The 10,297-nt window shown below is 46.5% G+C and overlaps 1 protein-coding gene and 1 long non-coding RNA gene across 3 annotated transcripts in view; one reads left to right on the top strand and one right to left on the bottom strand.

Moving 5' to 3' along the window:
* The first annotated feature begins 3,271 nt into the window (after nt 1-3,271).
* On the top strand, nt 3,272-9,776 carry LOC139796878 (uncharacterized). 2 transcript variants are annotated; one of them, XR_011726188.1, is made up of 3 exons: nt 3,272-3,530; nt 4,487-4,648; nt 9,664-9,776. It is a non-coding gene; the product is annotated as an uncharacterized lncRNA (long non-coding RNA). The 2 variants fall into 2 exon arrangements; XR_011726189.1 differs by lacking the exon at nt 4,487-4,648.
* Nucleotides 7,913-10,297, bottom strand: part of NUDT14 (nudix hydrolase 14) — a 56,625-nt gene continuing 54,240 nt past the window's right edge. The window contains exon 5 of the mRNA XM_071745379.1: nt 7,913-9,889. Coding sequence (XP_071601480.1) covers nt 9,649-9,889 — 241 coding nt within the window. The 3' untranslated portion in view covers nt 7,913-9,648. The remainder of the gene's footprint in view (nt 9,890-10,297) is intronic.

Below are 10,297 nucleotides of genomic sequence, written 5' to 3'. Positions count from 1 at the left end.
TGTTGATGCAAATCGCATGGAAAGAAATTCATCTGAAAACAGACAAACAAATAAGGGATTGCTCCTGGAGTAACCTGCTCTTTCTGAGAGGTTGAGCTTGGGTTTGAGGGACTTTATTTCCTTCAGAGGTTTCAGAGGTGTCTCTGGCTCTTCTCACTTCCAAGTTTAGACCGAGACATAATTCAGCCCTTTTGATGACTGAGAGGCATTTAAGTCTTCTTAGTCCAAACAAACAGATAATCAAACAGATGAGCAGCTCTCTGAGTGCTGAAACTCAGTCTGGCTCTATAAGGGGCATTCATACAATAGTCTTTCCATACTTAATAGTGGGGTTTGCAGCCTAATAGGAATATTAGTGTACACACAGGCTTAGAGGAATTGTCTAATATTTTTATTGTTTGGCATTTACATTTTCTTAAATGTGAACACCAAACTATTGTAAACTAAGAGAGCATTACGAGCTGAGATCTCTGACCTCTGGTGCAAAGATGTAATTACACAGGTACACTAAAAAGGATCAGCTAAATGTTCTCATTTGGTTAAAGAGGAGGTGGAAACATTAAAAATGTTCAAAATTCCTGTTGACTCCCCTGTCTAGTCCCTGTAGCCTCAGTCTGCTCAGTTTTTGCTGGCAAAATGAGAGGAGCTACAAAACGCCCCAAGCTGTATTTGTTTTCTTTCCTGCAGGCAAACCCTGTGTTTTTGTTCTGAACGACACTTAGGATGGGTATTTGCAGCTCCTCTGGAGTGGTGGGGCATGGGACACCAGACTTCTACCCATACAGCCTTGTGGGGATTTCCGTGCTGGCAGTCTCAGCCAGATGTGGGTCCTGAGCCCCCAAAGGATGTAGGGTGGTCCTGCCTGGCCCCAGGCTCCTCTCCCAGACCTACCTGCTTCCAAGGACTTCACACCTCTACTTTTCTTGGAATAAAAACTCCGATCCCCTGGAAATTCTTATTCCACATAGATGAACCAGATATAGTACCCAAGGACAAAAACCTCATTTTTCTACCAAGAGCAAGTGCTCTGTGCTACTTTGCAGTGCTATATGCTTGTTCTGGATGCGCTTTATGAAGCCAGTGAGGCAAAACCAGCCCTGCAAGCACCAGTCCTGCAAAGCCATGCTAAGCTCCCACCCACAAGACCCTCTCTGACCTTTTCCAGAGATAGAACCATGATGAACAGTATATTTTACAAGGAAAAAACATTGCTACATAAAAATAAGTCACTTCATTTAATGTTAAACTAGTTTCATTGCATATTTACATCTCCTCTTTCCCTGTTGAGTAGCCCTATGTGAGTAAAAAACACCAGGACACGTGTTGTCCTGTGAGTGGCAGAGCTTGGGTACCATGCCTATGGGATGCTCATGTCTCACATCCATGGGTTTGTGCTCTCCAATAGCATTGTTAAACACATTCTGGAGCAACAAACCCACTCTGGAGCAACTACCCCACCCAAGAAGTGGATGTGCCAGGGAGAGGGCAGTAGCCAGAGCCCCTGTACTCAGCAGTGGAGTGCGTAAGCACAGTTTCTCTGGAAAACAGCTAAAAATAGCCAGGGGAAATGTGCCATAGACTTTGTGCTCCTGGTGCCAAGTTTTTTTTACTTTTCAGCAGCACTGGGACTCGTGCCCAGGCCATGTGCAGTGCCCAGAGGCAAGGGCTGGGGATTTGGGGGTGCAGGGGGATGCAAGGCTGGGCAGCTGGGAACCAGCAACCCCAGCTGGGCTGGGGCCAAAAGCAACCCCCTGTGCTCTGTTCCCCTTCCCCTCTGAGCCACAATCCTTGCTGGATGCTGACTCCCACAGGAGCTGGGTCAACTGCTTGGTCTGAGAAGGTAACGAGGAGGATCAAGGTGGTCTCAGTTTCTTTATCCCTTGTAAGAGGGTTTGTGCTATAAGATGATACCTCACTCCAGAGCAGGCTGGTCAAGTGGAAATCAACACTAGCTAAGTACGTGCTGATCATCCTGCTTAGAGACTTAAATTAAAAAGCTTTGCCAATCAGCCTTGATTGATAGAAAAAGGACAGGGCATTAGGATCAGTCATGTGGCTTTAGTAGGCAAGACCTTCACCTCTTTTTTTCCTCTTTTCATCTTTGCTGAGGCCTTCCTCAACTAACCAAACTAGGAGCAGACCTGCATCATTAACTGCTGAATATTTACACATCGTTTTCACCAAGGAGAAAAAACAGATCTACACATTAGTGTCCTTCTTGGAGCTAAATCCTGTGCTAGATAGAGCTGTCACTCTGCAGTGACTAATAAACCTGTTAACCTTGGCTCAGTGAGAGCCCCACGGATCAGATCTTATTATTTTGATGGATTTGTGTGATTTTGACTGTGCTCATCTGAGAGACTGGGATCAGATTGTGCAGAAGAGCAATAGGAGAAAGAAAAAAAATAGAAGGAAAAATAAAACAAAATAAACGGCAACCCCCTGAATGAAAGCATTAGAAGTAAAAGAAAGCCATCTGAAAAGATGAAGCTGGCAGCATAGCAGGGGAGATGCAGCAAAGAACATTGGGTACAAAGTAAGTACCTGGCTTGGTGGTCTCCTGTGCATTGCTTGGGCTGTGAGCAGCCCAGAAGCTGCTCAGTGTGACACCAATGCTGCAAACCAGAGCTGCTGGAAGAGGGATGGCCTCCTCCTCAACATCAGCTGTCCAGGGATGCAAAAGGCTGTGGTTGCTTTGGAGAGCCAATGTGAGGCTATGCAGTTTTCATATGCACCCAACATCAGCCAAACCCTGCTCCCTTTTTGCACAGGGAGCTTGTTGCAGGGCCCTCTCCCTGTGCTTAAAAGGTATTTCATAAATAGCAAACAAAAGTCTTGGAGGAAAAGGTTGCTCACCACAGCAGACGGGGTTTTCTGAAGCACATCCATGACTAAGCACAAATATTGAATGCGACCTTGGCTGCTTTACCTGATCCTGAGGCAGAGGATGGTGCTGGTGCTTGTCCCCCAACTCCTCTGACCATGAGAGGAAGAGATGGGCCAGGGAGACATGTGTCTGTCCTCCTCTCTCTCCCTTTGCCTGGGGAAGGTCTCTGCTCTGGGGGCTCTGTATACCCCCCAATATGCTTGGGGCTCCCCTGACTCTGCTCACCCTCCAGAGCAGGAGCAAACGTGCTGCAGACTCGCCCTGGGGCTCTGCTGGTGATTGATGGCAGCATGGAGCGGTGGGGCTGGCAGAGTGGATTAGCAGCTGATGGATCGCTGTAACTCAAGCCCTCGCATCCCTGCTGCACTGACAGCTCCAGGGTCACCAGAGCTCAGGCTTCAGGAGCAAACCCAGCCCGGCCAGAGAGCTTCAGCCGAGAGTCTGCTGAAATCGGGAAGCTGTGGAGGGGCAAACCCCAAGCCAGGTCTCAGGGGAGACCCGTGAGGAGTGTTGGATCCTTACAAAGACCTTTGCTTTCACGGTGAACAGAGGAGCCAGTGATAGCGTGGCACGGGCTTGCAGTGCCTCTGGGTTTGTTTTCCTGATTTGATCGCAAAAGGAGCACCCCGGAACCCCAGGCAGGGTGGCAGGGGGAGCCTGAAGGATGAAACGGGGGAGGTTGGGAAAGGAGCGGAGCGGTTATCGGCAGGAGCGCATTCCCGCATTCCTGCGGGGCCGGGCGGGCTGGGCAGCCGGGGCCCCTTCACAGCCCCCGGGGGAGCTGTTTGCACAGCGCCCGCCGTTTGTCCCAAGAACATTTCTTAAATTGTTTCTAGCACTCTCAAGTGCGTGATTGTGCCTTGTCCAGTTATTTTAGCAATTGCTGCGCGAGCGAAAGCCTTATCCCACCGCCCCATCCCCAAAAACACACAGCGGGGCTGCTGCAGGGACCTGGGAGGGGGGCAGGAGCTGGAGGGATGTGTTATGAGCCACCAACCTCCCTTGCACGGATTCATTGGAAACTCAGTGTCTCTGGCCCCCAAACCCGTCCCCATTCCTGGGCTTGTAGGAGCAGCTGGAGCAGGGAAGGGACTGGCTGGCTGGGGCACACTGTTTTCCATGGTCCCGGCCCCTGCCTGCAGCTCCTGGAAAGACTTTGGAGGTGGAAGTCGGACTGTGCCAGCCCAGGGCAGAGTGAGCACCCAACTCTGTCTGCCTGTTAAGGACTTGGAAAGGGCTGGGAGTGGGACCAGTGCTGTGCCAGACACCCTGAAGCAGTGGGGCAAAGTTTGTCACCCCTGTTTCCAATGTACCTGGAGCAAGGTATGGGATGTTGTCCTCCTAGGCTTGTTTGCAGGGACATTAATTAATAGCTTTTTTTTTTTTTTTTTTTTTTCCCAAGCCCACCCCCTTCCACAACTCCAAGGGAACAGGGTTAAAACCAGGCTGGCTTTATGTTGTGATCGACGTGCACTTGGATGGCACCATTTGGTGGGGTTGGGCTCCTGGCTGCCACAAGCACGTCTGCAGCAATCACAGCAATATTTTGCTCTTGTAAAATGCTCCAATCATGTTTATCTTATGCTCTACCCATCACAGCCATAGCCCCAACACTGAACCACAGGGGAGCACAAGGAGAGCCCAGGGACTTTTGTGTCAAGGAGGCCAGGGCATGGAGGTCACCATCAACTGATGAGGTTGACAGTCTTTCCTGTGTTGCCCATTCCCGGCCCATTTCCATCATAACCAGGTGTCCAAAAGGTTTTTTTTTTTTTTTTGGTTTTCTTTTCAGAGCACTGCTGTTGTTGAATGTTTTATTAGAGAGCAAAGCACAGAATATTGAGCACTTCATCAGCAAAGCAATACAGTGTGTGGCTGGCAGGGCTCAATACTTATCTGAATCTATTTCCAATTATGAGAAATGCACTGAAACCAGTCCTGAGGCAGGCAGAGAGCTCTGAGCACTGCAAATCTGGGCCATTTAGCTACATTATGACTTCTCCTCCCTCATGATTCATCTGGAGAGCAATTAAAGCCCTTGTAAAAATCTGTTCCAAATTAAAGATGAGGCTGGCTCTGAAGGATTAGGCAAATTGAGAAGTAACCTCTGCAGTAGCACAGGATTTGTATGAGCATCCCTATTTTGTTGGTATCGAGCAAAATCCTGTGTGAACTGCTGGGACTGAAAATTCCTGCTGGAAACCTGCTCCAAAATTCATGGCATCCTTCCTCAGATTAAATCTGAGTCTGGATTGTGACTGGGGTTTTCAGAGCTCCACCTTAGTGCTGCACTGCGTGAGATGTAACATCCCAAAACAGAGCGAGCAAAATCCTGTTTGGAAAGGCTGAGCCCAAAGAGGGGCTCGATGGCAAATCCCTGGTACCCGCTGGCACTCAGCAGCGTCCCTGGGGCTGTAGAGACAGGGACTGTGCTGCTGCATCCCTGCCCAGGCAGCAGCCACTCCTGCCCTGCCCGTTACCTCCACTCCAGCACGGGCACTGCGACCACAGTTGGAAATCCACCCCATGCCCACAGGCCTTGCCCTGATCCCTCTGGGGCTGCTGCAAGCATCAGGAGGAGGCTCCTGACAGCTTCAAACACTCACATTAATCTGCAGCAGCCTCCCCTGCCTGGGCGCGGGGCAGCAGAGGCGCAGGGGGCTCAGCAGGAGCCGTGCACTCAGACTTTTATGGCCACAAAGGCCAAGTCGCACCTGCTAACGGTTGTGAATAGACTTGCAGACAGCACCAGGTGTGCCATTTCAACAGATTGCACAACTGGGTGTGCCTTTCATCTATGTATAGAGCCCCGGCGAGGGGGGATGAAGCTCGCTCGGCAATTGTCCTAATTTAGAAAAAAAAAGAAAAAAAAGAAAAAAAAGAAAAAAAAAAAGAAAAAAAGAAAAAAAAAAAATCCTATTTGTCCAGTGGGTTGCCCTGCTCGGTCAGCACATGTATTTCAGAGGCAATTATATCAGTTGCCCTTGGCCTGGCCCCGGCTGTGGCCCTGCAGGGAGTTGAGGAAGGCTGCTCTGATGGCTGTCAGGGAGGGATGGTAATGATGGTAATGAGAAAAGGCAAATAGGCACCTGCCAGGGCCAGGGCTGCCACCCCCAGGGAACAGCTCCAGGCCTGAGGGAGCATGGGTGGCCTGGGGACCCTACACCCCAGCCCCAAGCCTGCCCTTCCCTTGCCTGTGGGCTAATTCAGCTTGTTTGGTGTCAGCCTCTTGGAGAAGACATTTAGTCCCATCACTGTTCAGTGCTCAATACCAGGAGAGCTGCAGTAGCTCAGGGCTTGTAGAGACCTCACAAATCAGGCAGTAACAATAATAAATGGGGCCATGTTCTCACAAGGTGCTGGTGACGTCTCTTTGCCACCTCATAGCGAGCCTGACAGTGACATTACAGTCAAGATTTTGTAATTTCTTCATTAGAAGCATGAGTCATAATTCCAGCTTCATTAAATTACCTCTGTATCCCAAAGCCACATCATACAGAGGAGAGAGATGCTACGATTTGTATTTTAAACGCAGACCACTGGATTGTATTCAATAAAAGACACTGATCTCATGGGGATAGTTGGATGAGATCAGATAGGATTTTGCAGGCTGGAGTTAGTATTCATTACCAGCAAATGGGGACCCTGTTTCACTCTGAATGAGTGCTCTCCACAGACACGTGTGGTGGCACGTCTGAAGGATGCATCTAAAACACAGACGTGATTTCAAGCTTCCATTAGAAGCACTTTTTTCTCCTGCCTGTGCTTGGCTGATGTGTATCAGATTTGAACTAATTATGATCGTTAAACTGAGTCCTGATGAGAGAAGTAGCATCTGAATTGCTCTGGTTTTATTTTTGTAACTATGAATTATCTACTGTTTTAAAAAAAGCTCAAGCCCCGTCTCCTGCATTTCAAACCTTCCTAATTCCTTATAAAAATCACGACCAAAATTAACAGGGGAAAGGGAAAAGACTGGAGATACGTTTGTATTTAACAATGCAAAGGCAAACACCAGACTGCTTTATGCAGAGCTTTCACTATACTGCACCACGGCTGCTTCTGTGGAAAATTCCCAAACTGTAGAGGGAAACCAAAGTAAACCCTCTGACCATTTTGTTTGAGAATTACAAATTGTAGAGATGGGTTGGCAGAGCACAGGACAAGGGTACAGCATCCCTTGGGGTGAAAAGGCTTGAGAGCCACCACATCATTATTATTTCTCTCTGAGAAATTCCTGAGTGATGGGGAACAGCTTTCTGCAGACCAGCAGCAGGAGTCTGAGCCAGATTTTGGGAAGTCCCAACACAGACACTCTTGGGGAGGGAGAGTGGGGTCAGAGGGACAGTCACAGTGCCTTGGAGGGGGCAAAATACACGTTTCAAATTCTCCAGCTCCAAGATGTGCAGCCAAGCCACAACCACCTGGCACCAGCAGTGTGATACCCACAGAGATTTTGGGACCTTCATCCTCCCTCTTGCTGGGTAGGGCCATGTGCTGTCTGTGGTGGCTCAGCAGCCCACAGTTTGTGACACACACATTACATGACAGATCCAGCACTGGCTGACCTGACTCTTCCAGGGAGGGTCTGATGAGCCCAAACCAAATGTAAGTGCTGAAATTTGCAGACACTTCTAGACAGACTAGAAATGATGAATCACACCCTGAAAGCTTGTCACCCACACGAGTGGGTCAAAGCCATGGGTTCTCCCCAGAGTGGTTAATGCAATGTGAGTGCACCTTGTGGAGCACCCACTCCAGGTTCTGGATGTGGCAGGGGAGGGAATGTCTGACCAAGGGAAAGCTCTCACCATCACACAAAAAGCCTTAGGAGAAAAGGAGTCCTGTTCACTTGTAATTCTAGGGAAAGCAGTATAAATACATAAATGTTGCTTTGAAAAGTTTCCAACGCTGACATCCCCCTCCACCGATCTTTTTCCAAATTACTGCATTATGCAGCAAAAAAAAGCTTTTGACATGTATACAAACAGACTAATTAGCTAGACACTAAGCAGATCAACAAGCTACAGTGTAAAAATTTTGATAAAGAATAATAGATACTTTGGTCACTGCAGCCTAGAATAAAAGACATTATTTATTATACAGACTTTAGTAGTTTGTAATGGCCTTAGCAGCAATCAAGACACATTGTATTCAACACTGTAAAGATGCAGAACAGTCGAGACCCCACCCTAAAACACCTTCCAACATAAATACATCAGACAAAATTTATTTGCCTTTCATGATAACTCAGCCCTTGACTCACCACAGACCAGGCACAATTCAACACAAATGTGCCTGAACTTTCACAAAAGGTGTCTGACTCCCCCAGATGAAGGCTGCTCTTTCTGCAGTGGCTTTGCAAAGATACTTCCTCCCTCTCAGTAGGAAAACCACCAAGTACCAGTTCTAAAAGAATTTTTTAAGAAAAGTATTCATTTATGCAGCTATTTGGATGTGCAGTGATTTTAAATCAGCCACTGGATACCATCATGCATCTGTAGTGCATTTATTCCTGTTGCTGTGTGAAAGTTTAAATATTCAGAGTACTCATCTTCTAAACATACTTAGTAACTCAGCAAGCCTAGAAGCACATATAATGTAGTCATGTTAATTGACATTAACACTAATTGACTTAGTGAATAACATAAACCAGTGCATAATTACATTGCCAGACCCAATTCTCTTTCATTCATGCTCTTACCAGTTTCACATGACAAACAGTCCACAACTAAACTATGCTGATAGAACAAATAATGTACCTTCTAATTAGAGCACTTTATTAAATTAAATAGTGTTGCTCAGTATGTCTGTGCAAGTTGTATGGGCTTCAGTGTAACACAATGATAATAAGATCACAAATGATAATAAGATCTCTCAATAAAACACTTCCCATCGTTAGATTTCAAGGAGCATCACCTGCGGGGTAAGTCCCATTCTCCCCATTTGGGTGATAAGGAAAAAAACCACAGAACACCTCAGAGAAATCACTCTTAGTCACCTCAGAGTCAAATTAAAGGAATTTGGCCTCTCAAGTCCTGCTCTGGAGGACAAAGTTTAATCTAATTAATCAAGTATTACCCATAAAACAAACAAAGAAGCATGTGTTTCCATAGAAGCCCCTATCATTCATCCCTCTATTACCATCGCTGCTGCTCAGCATTATAGTGGGAACAAACAGAAGCACAGAATCTTACAGCTGGTCTATTGTCACAGTGACACATTAGCAGGAGGATTTACAGACATCTTTGCATGTTCAGAAATGCAAACGTTTTCTCTGTGCATGAGCTACACACAGCACAGTGAAAGCTGCTCCCTGAAAGCTGTGCTGCATAACTCAGAAGTGCAGTTAGGGTACCTGTGACTATTAAGGTTTGTTGCCTGCCACCCCAAAAAAATACTGGAATACAGCTGTATGTGCAGCCCACAGTGAAAGGCTGGCACAGCATCTGAAGTCCTGAGCAGCTCCTCAAAATAGTGGCAGAGCAGTGAAAAAGGAGGACGGGACACATTTACTCAGCCTTTGTGTGAAAATCAACATTTGCCTCGTGGAGGCAAATCCTGGCTCCAGTAAAGCCAGCAAGTGTTTTGCTAATGATGGAAATTGGGTCAGGATTTTAATTCAGATTTTACTTCCAAATTTATTTCAAGAAAGATTTGCTCTATGAAAAGTTGAGTAGAATGAGGCAGGCAGCTTTGCAGTTTTCTGTATCCACAGAACCATCATAAAGGCTTTTCTTAAAATCATAGTGCTTTGATTTTTATTTTTTTGTAAGCTTTGGTGCAATGTTGTTGTGGAACCACATGAAGCTGAAGATGACACCCATTGTCTTTGGAAAAGTCTCATCATATGCAAACTTCATGGAGTCTTCTAAAGGTATTTCTACAACTTCAATCAGCTCTCCTTCTTCAGCCCGGCCACCTCCTTCACCAGTTCTCATCTGGTCTGTTACTTCAGCATAAAATAATGTCTGTCTGGAACCTGTCACACCAACTCCAGACCTGAGAGGAAAAATAAAGCAGAGAGAAAGCTTTATTTCAGATAAAAAGAACATAGTAACATCAAAATGCACATCCTTACCCTCTGCTATTGTAATTTAGAACCTATAAATGCAATTTTGTCAATGCAGAAATTGATTGCAACTTTCATGAAGAAATACCAATGCTTTTGAGTACAGATGCACAGGGAATGGATCTGCCTTCAATTATATTCTGCAACTCTGAAAAAATGTTAGTTTGGGAGAAAAATTTTAAAAACAAACAAACAAACAAATAAACAAGAGCAAAGTTTTGAACTGGAGAATTGTTGTTCTACATATAATGAAGTCAAGAGAAGTTTTTTCAGCTGACCTTAGCAAGAGTTTGACTGCAGGATGCCTCAAGCTCCTCAGTGTATCTGCGTGCTACCAT

Source organism: Heliangelus exortis, chromosome 5 (assembly GCF_036169615.1).
Source record: "Heliangelus exortis chromosome 5, bHelExo1.hap1, whole genome shotgun sequence".
In the NCBI taxonomy this organism is placed as follows: domain Eukaryota; kingdom Metazoa; phylum Chordata; class Aves; order Apodiformes; family Trochilidae; genus Heliangelus; species Heliangelus exortis.
This window is presented reverse-complemented; position numbering and strand designations above follow the sequence as displayed.